The sequence below is a fragment of the Cetorhinus maximus genome, chromosome 1 (assembly GCF_964194155.1).
Source record: "Cetorhinus maximus chromosome 1, sCetMax3.hap1.1, whole genome shotgun sequence".
Classification (NCBI taxonomy): domain Eukaryota; kingdom Metazoa; phylum Chordata; class Chondrichthyes; order Lamniformes; family Cetorhinidae; genus Cetorhinus; species Cetorhinus maximus.
This window is the reverse complement of record NC_135879.1, coordinates 34,575,770-34,603,279: the sequence shown is the minus strand read 5'-3', so window position 1 is coordinate 34,603,279 and position 27,510 is coordinate 34,575,770. Positions and strand designations below refer to the sequence as shown.

Here is a 27,510-nt window from a genome sequence, read left to right as displayed (position 1 = left end):
ACATGTACAAACTCCATGCAAAAATCTGACTGAAATCAATGCCACGTGATGCTCTTAGTGCATTGTGCTGAATGCTGGTGGTTGTTATTGACACGTAAGGTGGCACACACATAAAGCATTCAAAAGCAGGGCACACTTTAACTCTTCAGTGACTGGAGCAGTGGAATGGGGTGAAAGAGATTTAGAGGTAAAGTTGCGAGAAATAAACTAATTTTTAAACACTGCAAGTGCCAGGGTTCAGTTTTCATTCCTTTAGAGAGAGAGAGAGAGAGTGTGTGTGCGTGTGTGCGTGCGTGCGTGTGTGTGTGTGCGTGCACGTGCATATGTGCGTATGCACACTTGCATTATAGGTGAGGAATTCATTTTATTTAGAAGGGTAAGGGTTAATTCTTAATATAGTTAACAAATTACAAATGCTTAATGGTATTATTCAGTTCCTCAATTCTGCCATATAATATTCAACTATAAAAATTTACTGAATATCATTTTTTACAGATGTTCTATGATCAGAACCACATGCACATTTTCAAAATGGCAAGCAAAATTTAGAGCTCAAGGATTTAAAACTAGGCAGTGGGAGAGAAGGATTGCCTGAGAGAAAATGATTTATGCTAATAAGACCTTGACTAAACTAATAATTGTAGCTGATAACTTAAGAACGTACTTGCAGCATGTAGTTTGCATGGAATGTTTTGGTTGGAGCTAGCTATTAAAATGACTTCTGTCCATGTTAAAACACAGTAAGGTTTGTCTCAGAGCTGTAGTCTTTGAGTCTGCAGTACAGAACATTATAGATGGGCTGGCAGAGGCAATTTACAATTTTCAGGACAGTAATACATTTAATACAAAGCAAGACAGCGATGGAGGATTATCGTCTGAAACTCAAAACATTCGAAAAAATAATAAGCTTTAAATTTGCATTTACTTATCTTTTTAAATGTCATTCTGTGTTTGTACAGTGACTACGGGTGACCTCGTTGATGAGTGTGCTTGTAAAGATTACATAGGCTAATGGTTTTATTATTGCATAGAACTGGTTCAAGAAGCGATTCTATGTTCAGATTCTATGTTCAAGTTCCAGCATCTCCTGCTGTTAAAGTCATTCCACTGGGACAGTATATTAACAAAGCCAGAAGAGGTAGCAACAACTGACTGCAGCTGCCACCTGAGTGGCTAAAATCATTCTCTGTTGTACAAATAGTGCAGTGATTCGTTCCACTAAGTTATAGCTTGGGAAGTTACAGAAGCAAAATGAATACAACAATGAAAGAATTTAAACATGTGTCTATTAGTGCATCATTTAGGTCAAAAAGAAAATGTGAACAGCCTGATTTGAATTTTTATATACCTGTGCACCAAGTTAATGTAAAGGCTTGACCACACAAAGACAGTGATTAAAATAATTAGTTTTGAATGTGGTTTCACTTTTTTCCATACTATATTGGTGGTAAAGGACTGGGTGCCACCTCTGCAAAACATTTTTCAGCCCTTGAGAAACAGCTGTTGGTATCCCCCACATCTTTGTGCAAAAAGGAATTTTTTCACATCGTAAAACGAGGCCTGTCATGTTCTGACAAAGAGTCATACGGACTCGAAATGTTAACTGTGTTCCTCTCCACAGATGCTGTCAGACCTGCTGAGTTTTTCCAGCTAATTTTGTTTTTGTTTCAGATTTCCAGCATCCGCAGTATTTTGCTTTTATCTTGGGGCCTATCATGTGGTGCTCTTCACTTTGGTAAAATGGGGCCCTCCATAAGTGCGATATGCACTCTTATAAGAGACTTGTGGAAAATCAAGAGAATTGGTATGGCTGGTCACAGAACTGGTAGGATATTACATCAGGGGTTAGTTTTTGCAGTGAAATAGTGGGAGTATTAACGACTTGGGTATTGTTAATATCACTATCCCTCAGTAGAATCAATATAAAGTCATGAAACCCACCTTCCAACAAGAGCAAAGTAAAAAATAAAGCGTAAGATAGGAAAAGGAGAATGAAAGAGTTGTTTTCCCCACAGATCTTAATGAAAAGATGAATAACCAGGAAACTGGGAGGTTTGCAGACTGAGTCCACTGACCTCCATTCCCTATGTTCAATTTCTCCAATTTTCCTTTGGGAGGGACTTCACACTGGGAGTGCTAACTCGTAAAACTTACTTTGGAGGTTTAAGTAGATGCCTTAGAAGCACGGACATAGATGATGGGAACATCAGACTTTGTGTTCAAAAATGCCAAATTGGCTCTGTTGAGAACAAAAGATTTGTAAAATGTAAAAGTGAAATGCTGCGGCTGCAGGAAATCTGAAATAAAATCAGAATATTATGGAAATACTCAGCAGGTCAGGCAGCATCTGTGGAGAGAGGAACAGTTAACAGCTGAAATTTAATGGAGCCCACTGGAGCAGACATTATGGTGGGGGTAGTGCAGGAGAATGGGGTGAGAGTACTCATGTCAGATTCCTGGCGTCGGGAAAACTGTTCCAATTAAGTTTGTGACAGGAAGGGCCGGGCGGGCGAATCCCACCCACCAGTGGTGGGATGTCGATTAGGCTTATTGATAGGCCACTTGAGGGCAATTATCCATGAGCCCACTGGAATTTAATGGCGGTTCAGGGATTCAGTAGGTCTCACATGGCTTTCCTGTGCCTCCCGAAGGCCACCAAACAAACTCTACGGCTCCATTGGGGGGTGTTCACAGTGAATCACCATGGCACAATGGCCATTTCAGTACTGTAACCATCCATGAGAGAAATGTAGTTGTGCTGCTGATGAGGACTGATGGCATTGATGCCCAGCCCGAAGTATGCATACGACTCGTCCAGTAATTTACCTCCTTTCTTAGAAACGTGTGCTCGTGGTGCAGGTCAGTCAGAATTGAAGTTGTGCACTCATTGTTATTTATCGTGGAAATTATGCTGTGTGCAAAAATCTGCTTGGACACAGTTTGTGACGCTGAATTGTAAACTTCCTTCGAGTCTGGTTAAAATTTGGCAAGTCACTGCCCACTTTGTGGCCAACTGAGCTACTCGTAGAATTACTCATGTAGCCCAAATGCTCAGAACCTGGCCTGGCCACGGAACTAGCCTTCCACACCGCAAACACAGCCTCTGTGTTGTGTGCAGACGTGAACAGCCAAAATACTTCATTTTTCCCAGAATCTTTGATGGGGTTCATAAAATTGTTTGCTGCTGAAGAGCTAGACCAGTTTAATTACGTGCATCTGGCTGCTCACTGAAATTTGAAAGCATTCATTTAAGAATGAGCTGGAAAAAAGTTTGCATTTTTTTTTCTTTGAAAAATATACTTTATTCATAAAGTATCTGGAAGAACATTCCAAACCATTTCAAAATCACCATCACAAAAGTACAATCAGATTCAACTTTTCCACATGTATCACAAGGTGCATCAATACAATCAAGTTTGCATATTTAGTCAACCTAGGTATAATGTTTCGTTTGGCAGTGGATAGCTTTATAGCTGAGGGCAGTTACAGTAAGTGCTGAGGGCACTTATAGCTGAAGGTAGTTTGTAAAGCTGGGGCCTAATTTCAAATCTTAAATCGAACTGGAAATTTCAAAGATTATTTCTTGCTGTTGTTTAAAAAATGCTCTTTGTTATTTCATTTTGTTAGAGATTATTTAAATAGTTTACGAGACAGTTACATGCAGCACTAGTCTGGGAGAATTTGGCTTGAGTTGTAGCAGGCTCCTGTGGTTGGAAGTAAAATACCTTTTAATGCTAAGAAATAATATGGAGCATTAACCAATTGGAGTCAGGAAACAAGCAGGCACAATTTTGTAGAGGGTGGAGAGCACTTGTGCTATAAATGCTCACCTCAGACAGTGACATCCTGCACACCAGCTCTAGACTTCGCGGCGGAATCGTCCCAGATTTGCACTAAGTGCGGCAGCAGGCCGGCCGCGATGGCGGGTTTTCACACTGTATCGTCCCAAACCCGCGACATTACTTATGCATTCCTGGGAAACATGCCGTTTCCATGGCGGGTGGGCTCTCATTCACCCGTCACGCCATCACCTCACCGCTTCATCATGCCAGGCACCAGATTTAAATGACAGCTGCACTCATTTTGCGGGCTGAATTTTGCCGTCGGCAAGCAGGGGGCGGGGCCTGCTCGCCGACGACGAGCAAAATGACGCGGGATGACGTCAGGGGGAACTCCCGATGTCATCCCGCCCCATTTAAGTCTTCAGGAAGGTGGACCCGCAGCAAAATCAGCTGTGCGCCCGCCGACCTGTCAATGGCCAATTGAGGCCATTGACAGGATCATTAAAACAATTAAAGGACCTGCCCGTCCAACCTTAAGGTTGGCAGGCAGGCCAGGAGCCCCAGCGGGGAATAGAAAAAACACGAAACCTCATCCACCGGTGGAATGAGGTTTCATGTAGGGTTTAAAAAGCTTAATAAAGTTTTAGTGAAATTTATGAACATGTCCCATCTCATGTGACATTGTCATGAGGGGGACATGTTAAGGATTTTGTTTTCTATTTTTAATATTTGTACAACTGTCAGCGATCTCCCTGAGGCAGCACTTAGCCTCAGGGAGATGTGCGCTCCGTCGTGTGCATGCGCGAAAGAGCGCACTCTCGTATTTGGGTAATCCCCCCCGCCCGCACAGGAAGTGTATAGCGCTTCCCGCCGGGCGTGATGCTGGGCGGGCCTTAATTGGCCCGCCCACTTAAAATGGCGGCAGTGCCAGCTTCTCCAGCGGGGATCGGCTCCCCGCCTGCCGGAGATTGGGTCGGGCCCGCCCGCCCGGTAGGCAGAAAATTCTGCCCAGTGCTTTCAGCTTAGGACTGCAGCAAAGAAGACGTGGGGAAGAATTTTCCCCCCATCGGGAGGGGGGGTGTGGGGGGGAAAGTTGCAGGAACGGGCGGGCGCACCTCTGTTCAGGCCGCCATTTTACATGGGCGGGCCAATTAAGGCCCGCCCAGCATGACGTCCACCAAGAAGCATGCGTGCAAAAGAGCGCACTCATCTCCCTGAGGCTAAGTGCTGCCTCAGGGAGATCAGTGCCAAATTTAAAAATGAAGGGGCAAAAATAAAATTTCCCTGACATGTCCCCTCATGTGACTCTGTTACATGAGTTGGGACATGTCCATCACTTTAAAGCATACATTTATTAAAATTTTAAAACCCATCATGAAACCTCACCCCGCCTGTGGATGAGGTTTCATGCTTTTTCAGAAGTCTGCCAGGGCTCCGGGCCTGCCCGCCAACCTTAAGGTTGGATGGGCAGGTCCATTAAGTATCTCAATTACTTTTTAAATGGCCTCAATAGGCCGTTGACAGGTCGGCGGGCTCACAGCTGATTCGACTGTGCCCCCGCCAACCTCAAATTTGAAATGACGCGGGGTGACATCGGGAGTTCCGCCTGACATCATCCCGCGTAATTTTACACACGGGCGAGCAGGCCCCGCCCCCCCCCCCCCGCTCACCTACCTAAAGATCCTGGCCATGGGGGAGAATTTTCTCCCCATCGGGCTATCTGGGCGGGAGCGGGCATGCAGCTGATCATCGCCCGTGATCGCCTGCGTGCCGCCATTTTGTGTGGGCGGGCCAATTAAGGCCCATCCAGCGTGATGCTCACCCGGAAGCGCTGTGCGCTCTCTGTGCAGGCAGTGGGAGGAGGGAGAGCCAGGGCCTGCGCAGCTCCGTGCCTCAGGGAGATTACTTTGATTATGAAAAATTGAAATAAAGAAAAATATAAATTATTCAGGCATGTTCCCTCATGTGACAGTGTCACATGAGCTGGGACATGTCAGTGAATTTTAATTTAAAAATTTCTTAAACTTATAAACCCTTCATGAAACCTCATCCCACCCATGGATGAGGTTCCATGAAAAATGTGAAGGCCGCCTGGGCTTTTAGCCTGCCCGCCAACCTTAAGGTTGGACGGGCAGCCCTGTTAATGACCTTAATGAGGGGATTAGTGGCCTTAATAGGCCTTTGACAGTTCGGCAGGCGCACAGCTGACTCCAGTGTGCGCCCGTCGAACTAACAATCAGAATGACGCGCGGTGATGTCGGGACGCGCGCCCGACGTCCCCACGTGTCATTTAACGTGTCGGACCGCACGCTAACCAGAATATTCAGGCCATGGCCCCGAAAGGCAGGAAGACTGCAGCCCTCGAGCACCTTTTGGACACCGTGGAGGCCGCTGTGATGTCCTCTACCTTCGCTCTGGCCACAGGAGGGGCAGCTACATGACCGCTCTGGCTTGGTAGGCGATGGCAGCGGTGGTCAGTGCCAATGTTGCATAGAAGAGGTTGGCCATCCAATGCAAATGGATGATGAATGATCTCATCCATGCAGTCAGGGTATGACAACCATCTCGTCACTCTAAACTCACACACTCAAGCCCATCACACATTCACTGGCATCTCACTCACTGCCAGCTCAAAGGACAACACCACTCACTCTGTCACACACACCTTCACATCTCCATCTGGCCTCATCTCCTCTAGAGACTGCCTCCTCAGCCCTCACCATCTTGAGGCCACTTGCACATATCAACATGTGCCCCCACACACCCTGGTGTTCCCCCCCCTTCCCCAGTACAGCCCTCGCCCTGCAGTCTCTTCCCTTGCCTGAGGCCACTTCACCCCCCTTCCCCAAGCAAGCCCCAGCCCTGCAGCCGTTGAAAGCTACCCCCACCTCACGGCTGGTCTGGTAGGTAGAGACCTGCCCGTGAATCCCCCTAAAAGTGATGTGGTGCTGCCTGCGAAGCCTGGCGCTGATGGCTGCGAGTGCTGCCCGAAGCAAGGTAGCAAACAAACCTCAAAGTCCCGAGTGAAATGCAGCTCACCAGGTGCACATCGTCCATGTTCAGTTGTGAAACACGTCGGGTGTGCCTGGAGGGTCCAACGTGGGCGGATGATTCCGGCGAGCAGGATTTATAATGAGATGCTAAAGTTTTGAAATGAGGTTCCTGAAGTGCGGCAGTGGGAAACATGGCCCGCTACTGACGGGTGGAGCAGACAATTGCAAACTGGTTTCACGATGGCGTAAAACCGATTTTTGACCTTCTTGCCATATTGTCTGTTCACGCCTGCCATGAACCCTGCTACCAACGGGACTGGCTGATTCCGCCCTATGTTGGAAAATAAGTACAAGCATCGGGTGCTCTTACGACAACAAATTGAGAGAAAGCTGGACTGGACTTGAGACACTAGCAATGTATTTTGTATCCACAGTACACAACAGAACCAGTATTAGGTATCATGTGCCATTTGTTGAGGGCATCAGAGTAATTTGTTAGGGGAAAAGGGTTAGATCGTAAGTGCGCACTCTATTTTAATGGTGTCACAGAGCAGAATAGTAACAAATTTCACAGTGAATATTTCTTGTGTATAGATAATATGTGATTGATGCTTACTATCTTTGTGCTGACCTTCCTTTTTCGTTATTTTCATGTAAGTTTAATACTCGTGGTTGTGTTTGGCAAAAGCTCATTTTAAACGAGCCGCAGCATTTTTGGGGAATGGGGAAACTTGTTGCATGTGTCTGACATATGAAGCAATCAGTAACCACTTTTAAGATTCTCCCAACCAATCTACGGAGAAATCACAAAGTAGAGTCTCTGTTTGTCTTAACAAAGGAGTGCACAGCCTCCGTACTGGAACACAACCCATTTACTTAAATCCAGATATCTAATGCATAGATTGGATTGAGCCAAAGGTTAGCACCCTCCTGTTCTGCACATGGGTAATGCTGGACTCTCACCAACTAAAAGCACAAATCTTAAACAGCATAGAGCACTGATAACTTTTCAGATGCTTATGCTTATGCTACAGACAACCTACATGTTAGGACTTTAGCTTATCTGAGCTGAGTGGGAAGATTCAGAACCCCCCCCGCAGTGACAGGTTTAATCCAAGGCTTTATTATTGAGCCATTCTGACTGCTTATTTTGATGAATTACAGTACTGCATTTTCCTGGTGTACAGCTGCTCAGGTATTGGATTGCAGAGGCTAATGGGGACAGCTGACTTGGCTCCAATTCTCTTATCACCTGGTGTATTATTTTGTTCATTAAATGATTGATTAACACAGCTTTGACCCCTTTTCAAGTGAACAGCAGTTGCTAGGAACTCTCCACGGGCAAGGTTCAGCACCTCACATGTCTTTGCGAAATGTATGAGTGCCTGGGCACCATCCTCCTGACCACAGCATGGAACCATCGACCAGCGGTTCCACAAATTGCACACGTGGAACTTCAGCAGTGGTTGCTTGCCTCCCTGCACAAAGTCATTACCAGCCCTCCGATATATGAGTTCACGCTCCCATATCAGGCCTCCAGATATTGCCTCCCATGTGTCTCAAGTCTCAGAATTTCCTCTTCAGCTTTACAGTGGGTATCCTTCTTCTGTTTGTTAGATGGACCTGTACACAATGGCTTGTGATCTGTTAGTCACTTTTATGTTCTATACATGCAGTCCAATCCTTCATACCATGCACACTTGCCATCAACTGCTTAACACAGGTCCTCACGTGAGGGGGTTTTGAAAAATCTACCCAGCATAAGGCTAACTCCCCCTCTAGGATGCTTAGTGACAGGTCAGTGTAGGCCAGAGCTGTTTCTCTCTCCAAGTACCTTCCCGCTTCCAAAGGATAAGAAGCATTTGCTGGTGAACAACCAGAGAGTATCAGGTCTCATCAACAGTTACAGGATGGAATGACTGAGGAAGACAATTTTTCAATTAATTTCATAATCTGGATTATTAAAATCAATGTCATTTAATTGCAGTGACAGAGCCAATAGAAAGTTAGGATTCAGAAGATGATATGAAATATAAGATCAAAGCTCAAGCTGTCAATCTGAACCTCAAGAGTGTGTTTGAGCCTTGAACACGCATTGGGCCCCAGTATTTCTGACTCGGTGCAGAGACGAAGTCTGGCTTCCCAGTATGCTGTGGAGATTTGACTCAATGCTGTACTTCTTTTTTCCTTTGACTGGATTCCACCAAGAAGTCAGCCTAAGGCTTGGCTCCCAGTCGGGCTGGAAGCGCTCCAGAGCCAGCCAGGAGCAGGTAGGAATACCGTTGCTGCTAGTGGGAGCATTGGAGTGGGTGGGGTGGGGTGGGGGTGGGGAGAGGGATCCGAACCCCGACTGTGGAGTGGAGGGCGGTGCTACTGATGATGGTTTGGGAGAATGCCTGACGGTAGGGAAGCAAGTAGCTTGGTGGGCTGGAGAGAATGCTACTCCCATCCACAAGCAGAGCAGTAAAGGCTCATACACTTTCCCAACGCCGTCCTTTCCTCCCTTGAGCTGCCTGGTTTTGCGAGGCCTGGGAAAACCGCCAGGCCAGGGTTAAACCTGTAAGGGAGGTTAGATGTTAGGCTCCTAGCCTCATTTTTGTAGTAATTGACGAACCCACCTTTCGGGAGTGAGTTGACTGCTCACCCTCTGATCCATCTCTATTAGAACTGAAATTGGACAGGTTGGGGTCAGATTTTAGGTTCTTAAAATTTTTGTACCTTGCCTGACCCCAGCCCACCCATTCTTGGTGGTTTAAATTACCCCCTTGCTGCCTAAGTTACATTAATTTTGCTTTTGGAATGTAATTGCATGATGGATTTGAGACTCAAGGTTGAGGAATCAGTTTGCCATTAGAGCCCAACTTCCAATGACAGTTTGGCAGAATTTTATCCTACATAATATGTAACAGGTGATGTTTTTATTTGCTGCTAAAGCCACCTACACGTTTTGGTGGTATCTTTCACCTACAGCAGCATCCTTATATGGTGTAGAAGATGAAGCCACATAAGTTAAAAAAAAAGTACAGGGCTGGATTTTTGCATTCCAAAAAGCTTGAGAATGGGTGTGGGAATCAGAAAAATTGAGGCTGTGAGACTGTAAATTTGAATTTCCCCCTCAAAAGGAGCCGCACACAAACTTCCCATGGCAGGGGAGGGTGGCGGGGGGGGGGGAAGTTCAGGTAAGGTTCAGTTTGTGACCCTGCATGCACATCCTGTGATGTTGGAGTCACTAGTGACGGGCCTGTGGAAAATTTGTATTTAATGTCCACAGTATTTTTGTCGAGTTGGATGGGTTTTGGAAGCTTTTGAGAAACCCACCAGGTAATAGAGTTTTGGAAACCTTGGAAGCCTGCTGAGGAGTTGGGAACATTCTGACAGGTAGCTATAATATGTCCTGATAGCTTCACATGTCATTATTAGTTGTTGTAGTACTTTAAGGTAGGCGTACCTTTACTGCAGTGATTGATCATTGGGATCTTTCCTGAAAAGGTAAGTTGGCTGTTGCATTTTGCAAGTGTTGAGATATATTAGAGTGCTTTCCTATTGGGAAAGCTGCGAAGTGTGCAAACTGCAAACGGTGCTTGGGAATGTTCCTGTCATGATCTGAACAGTGATTTAAATATCCAGAGTGCTTTAACTTAGAAACAAAATAGCCTGCTGCTTAAACATAGAAAAAATGGCCTGCTGTTTAAACTTAAAAAAAAAGCTATCTGTTCTTTCAGTTTCAATAGGCACTTTGTCTGGCACTGTAATGGTTAGTTTTGAGAGCTGAACCCATTATGAATGCTTGGTTGAGTTTCAAAAGTTGTGATGCACTTTGCCTAGCAGGTGGCTATTTGCACAGTTGGTCATGGGACTGAGAGCATCATTTGCTTAACATTTTCAAGGGATTATAATGAGATTATCTGTCTTTGATATGGTTTCTGAATAGATGTTTCTATGTTTTCACAATTTAATGATCACCTGTGGGGATTTAAGTTTTTTCAATGGGACTGGAGTCTCTTCTGTCAGTATGAATGGCTGTGTCTTTGATTGACAGCTTTATTAGATTATTAGAGGTTTAATTTTGTAAGTCTATTTCAAAGGTTTCCCATTGCTATTACATGGCCCCTGAGGTCTATACACAGTGGATACTGGGTAAGTGGCTACGGAGAAAACATGCAGTGCATGGAAGGGTTATAGGGCTATGAGGGGGGCGTGAAGGGGATATGTGGTTGGTGGGGGCATGGGCCTGGGAGTATGAGGGGCAAGGAGGAAGCATGAGGGGCATGGAGGAAGCATGAGGGGACATGGAGAGGATATGAGAGGTTATGGGGGTATGAAGGGGCATGGGGTCATTAGGGGGCAGGTGGGGGTTCAGGGCATAAGAACAGTATTGAGAGCTGGCTTCTGTCCCAAAGAACTGAGGCGGACCTTCTAACCAGCCCGCCTCAACACCCACCCACTTCTGACGTTGCTTCGGGACTGCCAAGTGAGGTTGCAGACTCAAACCTTGCCTGCCCACAACTATAGGAGACGAAAATATGGAAGGTATCTGAGGAGATGATGGGATCATATTGGTGAAATTGCCCCAACTTGTGTTTCCTGAATCTGAGATGAAAATCCAGCCCTTGGCCTCTGAACGTGTGGAATATTAGATGAAGGAGAAGTAGTAATGGCACATTTTTTAAACGGCACCAGAATACAAGAATATACGGTTAATGATATCTATTTTATATAGGTATAAAATAGGTAGTTTCCATCTCTCAGGTGCCACTCTTCCCCTAAGTCAATCACAGTGAACTCCAACCTGCCTAATCTTTGACCTTCCCTTCTCCACATTACTTATACAGCTACACCCACTCCCCTAAATTCAGTTTTAATGACCCTGTCACTAACTGAACTTTTATTCTCATCCTAATTGATCTCCCTGGTATGGCCTCCATCTTCTCTCTCTCTCTCTCTCTCCAATTCAAAGGTTCAGTCTGGAGCGTATCTTTTGTTATCGGGGCTACTCTCCTCTGCCAAAACCACCCTTTACTCAAGGATCATCCTGCAGAACATAGGTAACCTATGGCTTCTCTTCTCCACTCTCAATCATCTACTTAAACCCATTTACCCTGCCTCCTTCACTCTCACCTTCAAAAGCAAGTACAACGAGCTCATGGATATCTTTATCACATAGATTGAGGCCAACTGTTCAGATGCCTTTGCTGTTTCCCCATCCCCCATCCCCTTAACCATGAAGACAAATTTTCCTCAGAGTTCCCCTTGCCCTAGCCCAGGACCCACATCTTTCTCCAGTTTCCCCACTATCCCCTGCATGTCCTCTGTTAGCTCATCCTGTCCCTGAGACCCATATTATGCTTCCTTGACCCCATTCCCAGTGAAATGCCGACCAATTGACTTCCCTTTCAGGCCTTCATGCTAGCTGGCATTTTAAACTGTTCCCTCTCCTTTGGTACAATCCCAAGACATAGCAAGTAGTTGAGAAATGGAAGGGAGTCAAGGAATCATCTTTGGGGGACCACAGAGGTAGAGGTACAGAAGCAAGAAGAGGAGCTATTGAAAGTGCTTCCTTGACTACGACTGGATATATTAAGAATGGAACTTTGTTAAAAGACACTATGGCAGAATTTTACGTCCCACTGGCGGGTGTGCGCACAACCCAATTGGGCGTAAAATAGCACGCGCTGGCGTTGGGCGAGTGTCCCGATGTCATCGTGCAAATTTTCGGTCGTTGGGCACATGTGAGAGTCGGCAGCGCACCCGCTGACAATTAAGAGGCCTATTAAGGCCCTTAATCAATTAATTAACCGCTATTTTTCGCTGCCCACCCAACCTTACGGTAGGCAGGTGGGCAAATTGGCCAGGCGTCCTTTGGATTTTTAAGGAAACCTCATCCAAGGGCGGGATGAGGTTCCTGTAATTAAATAAAAGAAATAAAAATGTTTGGGCAGAATTTTTATCATCAACATGTTTAGGTGAGTGATTCTTATGTGTTGAAATTTTTTCTGGGATTTTAAAGTCTTTATTTAAGGGTTTAAAATTCTTCAGCTCCTTGAGGCAGCTCTCTGCCTTCAGGGAGCTTTCATTGTGATCTCCCCAGCGCCTGCGCAGACGTCAGTGCTCACTCTCCTCCCGCCCCCACCCTGGCAGCGCTGAGCTTTTCAGGGACGGGAATTTGAGGTCGTCGGGCGGGTGTGACGGGCGGCCCGGGAGCGGGCGGGTGTGACGGGCGGCCCGGGAGCGGCCAGGAAATGGCCCACCACCCGCCATCGGCCCCTGACCGCGATTTCACGCTGGTTGGCCAATTAACACCAGCCAGTGTGAAACGCGCTCTGAAAGGCCCAGCGCTGCCAGGGTGCGAGCGGGAGGAGAGTGAGCGCTGAAGTCTGCGCAGGCATGAGGGAGCGCGCACTGAACGCTCCCTGATGAAGAGAGCTGCCTCAGGGAGCTGAAGAATTTTAAACCCTCAACTAAAGAATTTAAAACCCCAGAAAAAAATTCCACACATAAGAATCACTCACCTAAACATGTTGATGATAAAAATTCTGGCCAAGCATTTTTTTTTTAGTTATTTTCAGAAACCTGATCCTGCCCTTGGATGAGGTTTCCTCAAAAACCCAAAGGCCGCCTGGTCAATTGGCCCGCCCATCCAACCTTACGGTTGGATGGGCGGCGAAAAATAGCGGTTAATTAATTGACTTAATAGGCCTCTTACTTGTCGATGGACGCGCTGTCAACTCTCGCGCGTGCCCGCTGACTGAAATATCGCATGAGTGCGCAATGACATCGGGACAATCAATTGGCCAGCCAGCATGAAATCATGGTTGGGGGCCAATCCCGGGCAGCGGGCCATTTCCCGGCTGCTCCTGGGCCCGCCCACTGCTTCCACCCGACAGCCTCAAAATCCTGTCCTACATGTACGCAAGTTGTTTTACATTCTTCTTCTTGGTCATGCTGTTACTACCCAAATCCATACTCATCTATTCTACCATTCTATGTTTGAACCTCTGTAATCAGGGTTCTGTTCTCCACTATAGTACTGACACAGCCCTAAATATAGTTATAAATGACATTCTTTGTCACTGTGGCACTTTGGTATCAGAATTCAAGTATCACGCCCAAGGAGTATTAAGGAGTATTAAAAAAAACTCTCTAGGCGCACAAAATAGATTAAGGTGTCTTCATACTCTTAATTGACATCAACATATGCCCACTTCTAAACAGTAAATGGACTGTGTTAAAAAGGGCATGCACCTCACTTGACTTTACTTGACATCACGTTCTTTGACTTATAGAATGAGAGATTTGCTATTAATGTATTAACAATGGGAAATCAAGTGCAGACATTACGGGAGCAATTTTCCCAGGCCTTTGGACATGGGAGAGATGGGAAAACTAGAAAAACCACATAGGAGTGGCTTGCTGGCATGTTCCCAGCTCCACCAGCTTCTCCTGGGGCATGTTGTTTGAAAAGTCAGGAACCCCCACGGCTGAGGCGGGAGGGCAATTCACATCATTAAGAGAGATTTTCCCAGTGGAATCCCTCTTTCCCAACTGGGGAGCGGTCTCAAGGCATACAATATGAGACTCCCTGGACCCAGCAGTTAGGAGAAGGTGAGAGCACATTGGGAGGAACTGCCACAGTGAAACTAACAAGCTGGGAATGCTTTGATCAGTTGCACTGAAGAGTTGCAGAAATGGCCAGACTGAGTACAAAGCACTCCTGTCAGAGAGTGCTATCCCTGCTTGACAGGTTAGTGCAAAGTGCCTGGAAAGCACTTCACCAGACTAGCTCTTCACCCATCGCCAACTGCACCTCCCTGCTGCCAGCCTTCAAAGTGGCCCGAGAGCAGCTTGGGCAGGTACATTGTCCCCTTCTGCTGAGGGTCTCGGACAGGGAGCTCAGCACCACAACATGCTCAGACGCAGGTGGTGCAAAATCAGCAGCAGCTGCCTTCTCCACATTAGACAGCCACATGTTCCTTCATAAAACAGAGGGATTGGCTATTGAGATGCAGGTGGAAGGAGGCAAGACACCAAAGGACTTACATGCAAGAGGACCAGATATCCCAACATGTGTGAGCATCGGTAACTCAGGAGGCACAGTCTGTCATGGTAGGTTGCTGCTTGCATCCTCATGGTGCAAGACTGTCTCCTGAGTGGACCAGGCAGGCGAGCATTGCTAGTGGCCGACAAGGTACCTGTCACTGGAGGCCCACTCCCTGCAACACACTAACCCACACCTCTGACTCTTGCCAACTTATTTGACCTTTTGAATGAGGGAAAGCTGTGTGGTGGGGCTTTTAGGAATGTCTTGAGTTCAGAGGAGTGAAGAACAACAATTGTGTGTGGTGACTGTGAGGCATGGATGCGAGAGGGCAGAAGGCTGAGGGTCACTGGGAATGTTGGCAGCTTAGATGAACATGTAAGGTGCCTGCAGAGAAAGGAATGAGTGGAGCTGCAAGGTGTATTGACCTGGGGCGTGCTGTGCTGGAGAATGCTGGGCAAGTTAGAACCTGACAGTGTCAAACCGTTGAGCTCTAATGCCCTCCTGAGGTCCTGGATCCTCCTTGTGCACCATCTCCAGGTTAGAGGGGGCCACACTACTGCTGCTCACTTCCACGGCCATTTCCATTCATGCCTGCTGGGTTGAAGAAGGTGGCTTCTGCCTTCTGTCCTTAAGAGAGCTCACCTTGCTGCACCCCCTCAGGTCCCTCAGATGAACCTCCAAGTAAGAGTGGGAGATCTATGGGCCAGCCTTCCCAGGACTCCTGTTGCTGCTGCAGCCTAAGAAATCCAAGCCCTAATGAAGTAAGTCATGGTCCCTTTAATTAGCAACCCTTCTCCTGACAAACTGGTTAGGTCATCTACCCTTCCTCCCTAATTGGCCGAGAAGCCCGGAGATGGGCTCTGAATTGATTTGCTCTGGCAAAGAGCAACCTGGAGACTCGCTACATGACCAGAAAATGGCCACGACATCTGAAAAAAAAAGCTAAGCCTTGAAAATTCCGTCCTACAGTTCAAACCTGCACTTTGTTACAGATGCAGAACAATCTTAATATGTTGAATGATCTGTGATATGACCTGCAACTGACAAGCATTTTCTGATCTGTGATGTTCCCTGACCTAAAAGCAAACTTCTGAATGGTTGCGAGTTTTATATAGCAATTAGGGTCAAACTTTTTCCTCTGTTGGGTGGGGGGAAGTGTGGGAGCGGGTGTGGGCGGGCAGGCCTCCAATCGGCAAATGTGGAAGTGCACTCCTTCACACATGAGCTGCCTCAGGGAGATCGGTTCCCAAAGGGAAAAAGTTTTTGGTTCGAAAATTTTATTTGCCATCCATGTCCCCTCATGTGGCAATGTCACATGAGTTGGGACATGGACATAACTTTAAGTAAAAGTGAATGTTAATTTTTCAATTCGGCCCATGAAACCTCATCCCGCCCATGGATGAGGTTTCATGCTTTTTCAGGTGGCCGCCAGCGCTCCCGACCTGCCCGCCAACCTTAAGGTTGGACGGGCAGGTCCACTAAATGCTTTAATTGATTTTTTAATGGCCTCAATAGGTCGTTGACAGGTCGGCGGGCACACAGCTGACTCAGCTGCGTCCCTGCCGACCTGAAAATGCAAATGACGTGGGATGACATCGGGAGTTCCGCCCGATGTCATTCCGCATCATTTTACACGTTGACGAGCGGGAGAAAATTCTTGCCTAGATATTTGGCTTTCATAGAACAGGTGGGTTTAAATACAGCTTAATTCACAGCATTAGAAAATAGTGTTTCATGCAATCGATCATGAGCAATGGCGCAGAAGTGTACCACTTATATTTCCATAATTGAATGCGGGATCCTAGACATGTACAATTTTCCTTCAAAAATTGGTGGATAGCTTGGAAACACTTGACTGCAACGTGATTCTTGGCACAAAAGATTCATAGCAGAATTGTACATGAGCAGAGCAACCGTTGTGAGGCTGGTGATTGCAGAGGGGTCTTCCAGGTAATTGAAGTAATTAAATGGCTCAACATCCCGTCCTACTCACCCCAATCAAACTTATGAGATGAGACCTAAAAGAGACATTCGGCCCCTCATTAAAGGACCTAACACCTATTTTAGGTGGCCGCCAGAGATGCCTAAGAAATAGCCCAAACCAAATTTATAGTCAGACATTTTTTGGGCATTCTTGGGAATACAAGATGTTCGGTCAGACCAGCTCTGGATTTTTGACAACTTTCAGTTCGCTGGCGGAATCCATGATGCAACAACTAAATTCTACACAATGGCTTTGGTCTTCCCCATTATTAGTTGGAGAAAAGTTCTGCTCACCCTGTACTGAACATCAGACAAGCAGTTTGGAAATTTATGAGCAAGTAACAAAGGTATAGGAAGGATTGTAGGTTAAATACTATACATTCTGACTCCCTAATTATGCAAAGCTGTCATGAACCAACTTAATCATAATTCGCAGTGGGGAGTTAGAAAGATCTTCTCAAGGTGTTAGCAGTAACTTAGAGTATCTGGAATTGAATTCCTCTTAAACGAACTCTTTCATGATTGCAGTATCATTTATATGCTCGAGTGAGAATGTTCCTTCATGATGAGGAGGTCCAAAAACCAATCAAAGTCACCAGGCAGCAATGAGTACTCAAGTAATAGCTTGCTAGAGAGTTTAAAATATAACAACTTCAACTAATTATTTCAAAGATGACTAGACTAGTTGGCCAACTCTAGTTGCATAGCGGCCCACAAGTTCTTTTTATTTGCTGAGGTTATGTTACCATGGTACTAAAGTGAAAACTACAGAATAGTTAACCATCATTTCTTGAGATAGAGGAGCATGAAACCAGACATAGTTTATAATCACTCCAACACGTAAAGATACCCATTCAGGATTCTGTTTATAATCTGAGAGAAAGGATGGATTTATTTCCAAACACATCTGTTATAAATATTGTTCAAAGTTAATTGGAACCATCCACCAATGGTTTTTACTGAACTTTTAAGTAGTCCCCATAATGTAGCACATTGGGGGAAAAAAATAATCAAAACATTGTGTTTTTAGGTTCTTCATACCAAAATCACTAATGCCATGTGAAATGTATGTTTTTTAAGGGACTGCCTGCACCCCAGCAAGTTGACAATTCTCATGTCAGAAAAATGCTAGTCAGCATGATTTGCTTTTGATAATTTGTGGCATTATCTCCCAGGGAGATTGATTAGCTCTGGAGCTGCCAAAATTAGCCCAATAGAGTGTAAGTGCTGCCAACATTTGTGTGTGTATCATTTTTATGGTGCTGTATAATGTTGTTGTTTAAAATAAACTCTTCAACTCCTGAATGCTTTACTTTATCCTAAAATGGAATATGGGAATACAGTAAATAAGATAGTCATGATCAACTTCAGTGATTAGATGTTTATGGTACTTTGGGTTTTTTTATGCATATATATGTGCATATACTCAGCACCAAGAGTGAGGTCATTTACACACAGTCATCCTTGTGATGGATTTATTCATTGCCAAATGTAATTTCAAGATTTTTGTTGGCTAATTTCATTTGACCCTGTGAAGCCTGTCCCTCTGTGCATATGCACACATAAGTTATTGTACCTGTAATTGAATCTGATGACAGCCATAATCACTCTCCAACATATATGAGATTTGGTGCTATGTTGGATAAATGCAAATATGAAATCCGGTTGGAATTTCTGTTGATCCTAATTTGATAAACATTCAAATTATAAGTTATTATGACACAATTGGCTCAGCCACAGGGAATGGCCAATTATAACATAATTTCTTCAGTTCACAGATAGGGGTAATTTGACACCATCATGTTAGAATCAATAATGAACCAATTATGACATATTGCTGGCTTAGAAAGCAAAAAAGTCTATGTAATATAAATTATGAATTGGCAGTGGATCTACTTCTTTTCATTTTTAACAATTCTTTTGATAGATAATCTGCTGGAACAAGCTCCATCAGATATGTTCAAAAGGCAGGAGGGATAAACCTGGCAACTACAGGCTTGTCAGTCTAACATCAGTGGTGGAGAAACATTGAGATATTAAATCAGGACCACTTTGATAGGCATTGGAAAAATATGAATTAATAAATGAAAGCCAGCTCAGACTTGTTAAAGGGAAATTATGTTTGACCTACTTGATTAAGCTCTTTGATGAATTAATGAAGACAGTTGATGAGGGTGTTGCAGTTTTGCTGAGCATTTGGACTTTCAAAAGATGTTTGATAAAGTACAACATAATAGACTTGCTAACAAAATTGAAACCATTGGGATTAAAGGGGCAGTGGCTGCATGGATCTAAAGTTGGTTAAGGGACAGAAAGCAGAGGGTAGCGGTGAGTGATTTTTCAGTCTCTGGGGAAGTCTGCAGTGGTGTTCTCCAGGGATCGGTGTTGGGGCCACTGTTCTTTTTGATATATATTGAACTTGTATATACAGGACATAGTTTTAAAATTCACAGGTGACACGGAAGTTGGAAATCTATTCAAGAGTAAGTTGAATAATCGCAGACTTCAGGAGATACAGACTGGTGAAATGGGCTGACACATGGCACACAAAATTTAATGCAGAAGAATGAGAAGAACCAACCTAAGTTAAATGGTACCATTGTAAAGGGGGTGCAAGAGCAAGAGAGAACTGGGATGTACATATACAAGTCTTTGAAGGCGGTAGGGCATGTTGAGAAAGCTGTTAAAAAATCAAATGGGAACCTTGGCTTTTTTAGTAGTGGTACAGAATACAGAAGCAAGGAAGTTATGCAAAATCCTTTATAAAACACTGGTTAGATACCAAATGGAGTACTGGGAAATTCTGAGCACCTCACTTTAAGTAGGAACTCAAGGCCCCAGAGAGGATGCAGAGAAGATTTACTAGAATGGCACCAGGAATGAAAGACTTCAGTTACATGAAGAGACTCATGAAACTGGGTGGTTTTCATTAGAGTAGAGAAGGTAAAAAGGGAGATTTCATAGAGGTGTTCAAAATCATGAAGATAGAGTAAATTAAAGAAACTTTCCAGTAGCAGAAGATTAAGTTAATTAACAAAAAAACAGGTGGTTTGAGGCAAAACTGTTTTGCAGAGCAAGTTGCTATGATCTCGAATGCACTGCTCAAAAGATGTGGAAGCAGGTTCAATAATGACTTTCAAAAAATGAATTAGATAAATACTTAAAGTTGGAAAAATTTGTCATGAGGAAAGATCAGGTGATTGGGCGAATTAGATGTCTTTCAAAGAATGGCCTACTTCTGTGCTATATCATTCCATGGTTGGTAGAAACAATAAACTGTGGACAATTCCATAGCAGTTAGCATTGGTTAATTGATATTGTCTCAGTGAAATATTAATGGGGTAGACTTTTGTCTGGATCTGTCTCCAGGCTCAGTCGCGGTGCTGAACAACCAATGCTCACCTGAACCGAAAAACCCAAGGAAATTGAGCCTCGAATCACAAAATGAAGCATACTCAGGGTGAGCTGTCGGACTGGTCGTGGTCCACAGGCAGCTCAGTTAAATGAATATATCTATGTGGGCCACTTTCTATAACGCTCAGCTATGTCCCGGAATTGGGTTTTGGAACAACTGATGGTGGTAGGCGTGATTGCGACGCCTGTGGGATCAGCAGAAGACCCCCACTCGTCCAGCTTCACAGGAACATTTTTTTTTAAAATTTCACCTTTATGTCTCTCGAGATCACTGAGGCTGACAGATTCCTTGATGGGTTCAACAGGTGTGAAGGCTCTAATCTACATACTTAGGAGTCTTTAGGAATCCATGTTGAAGGATAAAAAATATACAGTGCCACAAATTTATCAGTAGAGCCGATTCCTGTTCTGATTGGGAGAGGTTAGCCCAATAGTCAATTAGTATATGTTGCACCTGACTTCTGCCTAATAAACATTTCTATCCCAGTGGCATTCATCATCTAGAATACCATAATGGGTCATGTCTATGTTCATAAATTTAAGGACTGCGAATGTTTATACCTCTCAAAAAAATGTTTTAATTTAGAAATACCTCAATAGATAAGTCGCATAGACGTCTCTGGTCCAGTGTGACCTAAAACATCTCTGTACTGCAGATAATATATGACACATCCAAAAAAATCATAGGGTTACCAACCTTCCTCAATTGTCTAGCACTCTCCTGGAATAGAAAATGAAGCACCTACTTACTGCAACTGGCAACTGGAAAGAAAAATAGAACTGTGATTTTTAAACTTCCCTTCACAGCAATGCCTCCTGCTCTTGCCCATCACCCGAGGCCCTCACCCTACCCCCCCACCCCCTTTCTGTTAACTGTTATTATATTTAAATGAAATTCCATATCACGTATGTCCAGTCAGAGCTAATGTAATGCTATATCTGTGGGTCCTGTCAAGACGTGTGTTCAGAGAATTCTTGTACTTAGCGGGGTGCTGAGAGAGTCTGAGGCTCAACTGGGCCTGCACCCACTGATTATCAGGGTCTCTGTGTGATGCATGTAAATGGGTTGTGGTTATTTAGGGTCTGTCCAGGATCTGATTCAGTTATGATTTTCCCCAGTATTGAATAGTCTAGGTTCCTAAATGAATAATGGTTATTTGAGTCAGCTGTGAGAGTGCTGCTGATTTCATGTTTCAGCAAAAGTCATCTTCAAGATAGGAGAAAAAAGAAAAGACATTCTGTTGTGAAATGAGTAGTAACAATATCATAATGTTGGTCTTTATCCGTGTCGATACTTACCTAAAACCTGACCAGGCAGCAATGGGAGAATTTTCTGTTTAGTGATGTTTTACATCAGTCTAGTTCAGACATCAATAAACTTGAATCCAAAGGCAAAGAGAATGAAGTCTGATAGACAGCCCAAGCTCAGAATGGAAGTAGCTTTGAACAGAACAGTGGTCATTCCCACAACTGAAGTTGCAGTAGTGGAATTGGCATAGTGCCCTGGCTATCTGGGCTCAGAGTGTTTGAGACTGCCACCAGATGCGTTTGAAAAAGGCATCCATTCCTTTGGGTGCACATACTCTTGTAATAATCTCTAAACTAAATGAACGATAGGTTTCTTTGTTCTCCAAAGTTCTGGAAGAATTGTGAGCTGTGCTGAGTGTATGCATTCAGTTCGTCAACTTGAAGACATTGGCATAGGTTTTCCAATTGGCAGTAACATTTGAGCAGATTTAATATATTTTGAGACAGAGTTATCGCCAGATTCATTTTTTCAGTTACTGCACTCAGTGGTAACAGTTGCCACAAGAATCATTAAAATTCAATTAAACCAATAATTATGTGGAACAAAATGTAGCCAGTTCCAATTTTCAAACTCAAATTTCAGTATTATGCAACCAATTTGGATTTGTCCTTAATAGGGCCAGAGGGCTATAGAAATCTATTCAGAAACATTTTTGAATGTGCCAACTGCACATTAAATCATCAGTTACCTCTAAATAGCCCCTTAACAGCCACAAAGTGCAATACCCAGGCCATAGACATCTATCTCTATTTTAATTCATTCACTTTTGTGATAATTAGCAGTTGAGAAAGTGTGCAGCTGTTCAGAGAAAGCTCCAAAGTATTTTTGAGGTAGCACAGTTGTGGTATTTTTTTCCCTTTCATTTGGTAATGTTAATGAAAATGTCAGCACAAGTACAAAATGAGGAAACTTTATACTCACAAACTTTATCGCTAGTATTAGCAAATAAAAAGTGCATTATATAAAGTTTAATATGTTATACATAAGCATTCTCAATTAAAATTCCTGGAGCCCAATTGATTGCTGTGGAGCTGCATCATATTACACAGAACGTACTGGGAAAGGATTGGCAAAGTAATGTAGTTGTTAATAAACCAGAAATGAATTGTTCAAAGGCTGTTTCATCTGAAAATGAGCTAAGTATTCAATGGTGAACAAAATCATAGGGCTGAATCTTCCCCTATGCGCTTCCTGTGCAGTCGGGGGGGACGAAATCCCTGAGCCGAGAGTGCGCTCTTTCGCGCACAAAAGAGCACACTCATCTCCCTGAGGCTAAGTGCAGCCTCAGGGAGATTGGCTCTAAATGTTAAAAACCTAAAAATAGAAAAATAAAATTTCCCTAACATGTCCCCTCATGTGACAATGTCACATGAGTTGGGACATGCCCATGGATGAGGTTTCATGCTTTTTCTAATTTGCGCCGGGTTGGACGGGCAGGTCCGTTAATTACTTAATTGACTCTGTCAATGGCCTCAGTTGGCCATTGAGAGGTCAGTGGGCGCGCAGCTGATTTTGCTGCACCCCCGCCTACCTGAAAATTTAAAAGGGACACAGTGACATTGGGAGTTCCGCCCGAAGTCACCGCGCATCATTTTACGTGTCAGTGAGCAGGCACCGCCCCCACTCGCCGATGTATAAAATCCTGCCCATATATTCCAGTAATTAGCAGGAAAGCAATTCCAAATTGCTTCTATATAGCTGTCATATAAATATTTCAGAACTGAAGTAGCACATATTTCAATTACTAGAAAATATTTAACGCATGAGAAGGTTGTGCATTTTCAATTCCTTTCTTAGATGTGGTCTGATACTCTTAACCTGTGTCGAAGCCATATCAGCTGACTTAAGAGCAGTGACTTTTTCAACAGCAACTTCGTACAGTCTTATTTTAGAGGAATAATATTGTTTTAAGAGAAAGCTATTCCTTTGACCAGTTTCCATAGACTATCCTAAGTTGAAATTGCACATGAAATTTCAGAAATGGATTGTGATTTTTTTTTTTTTTCTTTCTGAGGGATTGAAATGTCTGTAGAAAGTGTGATAATATAATTACAAATGCCTGATTAATTGTGTTGATGTGTTCTTTCTCTCTCCCTACTCTCCCCACTCTCCTCGCAGGATCTCCAGTCCTTACTGGCACAGGCACCATCACCTTGATTGTCAGCGACATCAATGACAATATTCCAACATTTGCCTTCAAAACCTACCATGCCACCATCCCCGAGGATGTTTTGACGGGGACTGATGTCTTGCTTGTAAATGCTACTGATGTTGACGAAGGTTCAAATGCAGTCATTAGGTAAAGGCATTTTGTGTGATGCATATTTTCTGCTCTGTGGTGACACAGCATGTTCAAGAGTAACCCTTTGATATAATCCTTTGAGTTTTATTGTAACACATTGGCCTAGAAATTTTTTTTAGGTGAGAAACTGGCGCCAAAAGGTCCAATGTGGCGGTTGGTTTAGACACATGTACCCATCCCATGTCAGAAGTGCACCACCTGCCACTTTCTGAGCATATGCAATGTGTGCTCATTTTTGGGCATAGTCAAATTTCTGAACTGTTGTGTTTTCATCTCTCACTAATACAGGGAGCAAAGAAAACATTTTGTCAATGATGCACCTCCTGATATAAAATGTATTCCGTGTGGCGTCAAGTGACAGCTTCTTGTGGAGAGCCTGTTGTAACATCTTTATTGTGCCATGTGAATGAATTCCCTAATCTGGACAAAAATCCCACTATGAGACTCTCTAATTTCCAATTTAGCCAAACAAAAGTAATGATGATGCTAAGTGATGGTGACATGTTGTTCACAGTACCACTCAACAGGGGTTGGTATATTTTTCACAGAATGCTGAATTCTCTCAGCTTCTTCATGCTATTCAGGGCAATTTCATAAATTAATCTGTTCAGTGAAATTTCCCTGCCTCTAAATAAAGCCCCATGCAAGAAATTCACAGTAGGTAGATGGAAGCGTGGCTCATTTACACATTGTTTTTTATAATTTCCCATGTCTCCCTTTGATATAGTGTCACATTTTTCCTTTGAAGATATTAATTTGGCTGAAGATGAAAAATATTATTGGAGTACTTTGGGGGATATTGAAGCATGTGACTATGTAACATATGAATTGAATCAAAACGAGCCCTGTGCTCATTGCAGTTAACAATTACCTTGTGAACTCTGTTTTCATTACCTATTATATATTAAGATCACTTGTGGGGGCTGTAAGGGGCATAAAGTATTTGTAACATTCCATGTCAAAATACGTTTTTTGTCCTGTGCCAATGGCCAGAATTTTCCGGCCCCATTGGTGTCGGGCGTCATGGCGGGCGGGGGGATGGGGTGGTGGGGAGCGCAATATGGTGAGAAGGCCAAAAATCGGTTTTACGACGTCATGAAACCAGTTTGCGATCGTCCACTCCACCCGTCAGTGGTGGGCTGCGTTTCCCCCAGCTGAACATTGGAAATGTCATTTTAATACATTTACATCTGCTCACCGGAATTATCTCTCCGCATCAAATTTACTGCCCATGTCGACGTGACTTCAGAACAGCGTGCTTGACAACTGCCTTTAAAAGGCTTGCACCTGGCGACCTGAACTTTGAGCGGAACTCGGAGGTGAGTGCACACAACCTTGCGCAGCGCTCGCATGCATTGCCCGTAGGACATCAAGGATGAGGCACCGCGCATTCGCAGGGGGCACAGGCAAGTGCTTTTTCCCCCCGTCATTCAGTGCAGTGCTGGGGCAAGGGCTCCAGTGTGGGTCAGACCAGGGTGGGGGGGGGGCGGGGTTTGCTGGGGGGGCAAGGCAGCACGGACTGAAGGAAGCACACAAGCATGTGCCGGGATGGGGGATTGGCAGCATAGACCGAAGGAAATACTCAAGTACATGCCAGGTAGTTGGGCTCCATTGACATGGTTGGAATCCGGTCTCTTTCACAAAAGCGAGAAAGTGCCACCAAATGCTCCTTTCACCCTTTGAGTGCAGTCTGCAAATTAATGTGCATTTTAGGGGGCAGCAGAACAATTAGCCAACTGGGCAAGTTGTGCAATCCCCTTGTGAAAGGTGGCCACGGTGCAGTCACTGGTGGAGGTGATCACAGCCCCTTGCAATGTCTTTATTAAGGTTTGGACCAGTCTTCCCCATGGTTCAAGCTAACAGTGCAGCCTTGCAGTGTGGGTTAGGAGAATGCCTGCGCCTGAGTTGAGAGCACAGCATTCAGTCCAGTGGCTAAAGCTGCCGTCAACCATTCAAGTGGAGTGGGGCAGAGGTGGTGGGGTTTTGGACAGCCAATTAATGCACTGCACACTGGCCATCCAAGTAGTGGTCAGCATTCTCCTGCATGCATGAAGAGGCCTTTAAGAGAGGTTCTTAGGACATGTATACTAACCCACACGTCTCTCTCTTTGATCCTGCAGGAGGAGAACATCAGGATCATGGAGCCTGGTAATTTAGCGGTATGTCTCATGGCTTACAGAGAGTAGAGAAGAAGAAGAGAGCAGCACAGGCACCTGGCTTGGCAAAGGGAGGAGCACCTCCCTCAAGATGAAGGGGTGGCAGGGCATGCTGCTTATGCAGCTGAAGATCCACAGCGAGCCATTGCTGGTTGGTGCCTCGCTGGGTCTATAGATGGTGCCTGTCATTCCTGCAGATGACTGAGAACCAGTGTCGCCGAAGACTGCGCATGTCTAGGGAACTGGTTGGTCACATATGCCACCTACTGCAAGATTCGGCACCACGGGGACATGGAGGGTATCCACAGCCAGTGGCCATGAAAGTGACCACGGCGCTCAATTTCTACGCCAGTGGCTCCTACCAGTGTTCCACAGGTGACTAGTGCGGGATCTCACAAGCCTCCACGCATAAGTGTATCCAGGAGGTCACAGACACCATCTTCACGAAGGCACAGAGCTTTGTGTATTTCACCGGAAATCAGGAAAGCCAGGAAACAAGAGCGCTGGGATTTGCGCAGATCTCTGGTTTTCCACAGGTTCAGGGTGCCATCGAATGACTAGATCTTCATGACAACAAGCAGTCAACTGCGTCAGTCGCAAGGGCTTCTATGCGCTGAATGCTCAGCTGGTGTGTGACCACCACAAACACATCCTGCAGGTCTGCGCACCAGTCCCAGGGAGCATCCAAGACTCCTGCATCCTTAGCAGGTCTCAGATCTCTGACCTCGGAGAGGCTGCAGTGTTGGCTCCTCAGGGACGAGGGCTACCCACAGAGGACATGTCTGATAACGTCCATGTGGCTGCCTCAGATTGCAGCAGGGCAGCGGTATAACAAACCTTATGCCGCGACCCGAACTTTGGTGGAGCAAACAATAGGTCTTTTGAAAATGAGGTTCCTCGACAAGTCCAGTGGAGCACTGCAATATGGTCCGCAGAGGTTGACGCACGTCATCATCGTTTGCTGCGCACTCCATAATCTGGCGCTCAAATGGAGGGAGGACCTGGCTGAGGAGGAAATGGAGGAGCTGCACACCTCCTCCGATGAGGAGGGCATCAAAGGGGATGATGATGAATGAGGTCTTCGAAGGCAAGGATGCTGGCGATGAGGCCATTGCACTCATAGCCGCAAGATTCATTAAGGATGATGACGAGATACAGTAAGGACAGTCCTGACCTCCTCACCTTGCATCTGTGAACATTTGACTCTTGTGTGGCTGATGGCAATGCACATACCCTCAGTGCTCAGGCTCACATCATGGAGATGCAGCGGAGGCCCTAATAGTCACTAGATTCCAGGAGGATGATGACGAGATGCAGTGAGGACTTCATAGATCTTCAAATTGCCTCTGTGAATGTCTGACTCCTGTCTGTCTGAGGGCAGCTCGCTTGCGCTGTGTGATCAGGGTCATATCATGGAGACACAACCATGAAACTTTAAGGGCACCTGATACTTTGTCAGCCTTCAGCACCTGAGCCCTTCAGGAACACAGTGTCACCGGTCACAGATGCTGAAGAGATGGGAGCCAGCCTCAT

At 44.9% G+C, this 27,510-nt stretch overlaps 1 protein-coding gene across 2 annotated transcripts in view; it reads left to right on the top strand.

The window, feature by feature from the left end:
• The window catches only part of fat4 (FAT atypical cadherin 4), a 397,379-nt gene that overhangs the window by 280,198 nt on the left and 89,671 nt on the right, over nucleotides 1-27,510 (top strand). For both annotated transcript variants that reach the window (XM_078539696.1, XM_078539702.1), the window contains exon 8: nucleotides 23,638-23,818. In XM_078539696.1, the coding sequence (XP_078395822.1) occupies nucleotides 23,638-23,818 (181 nt within the window). The remainder of the gene's footprint in view (nucleotides 1-23,637; nucleotides 23,819-27,510) is intronic.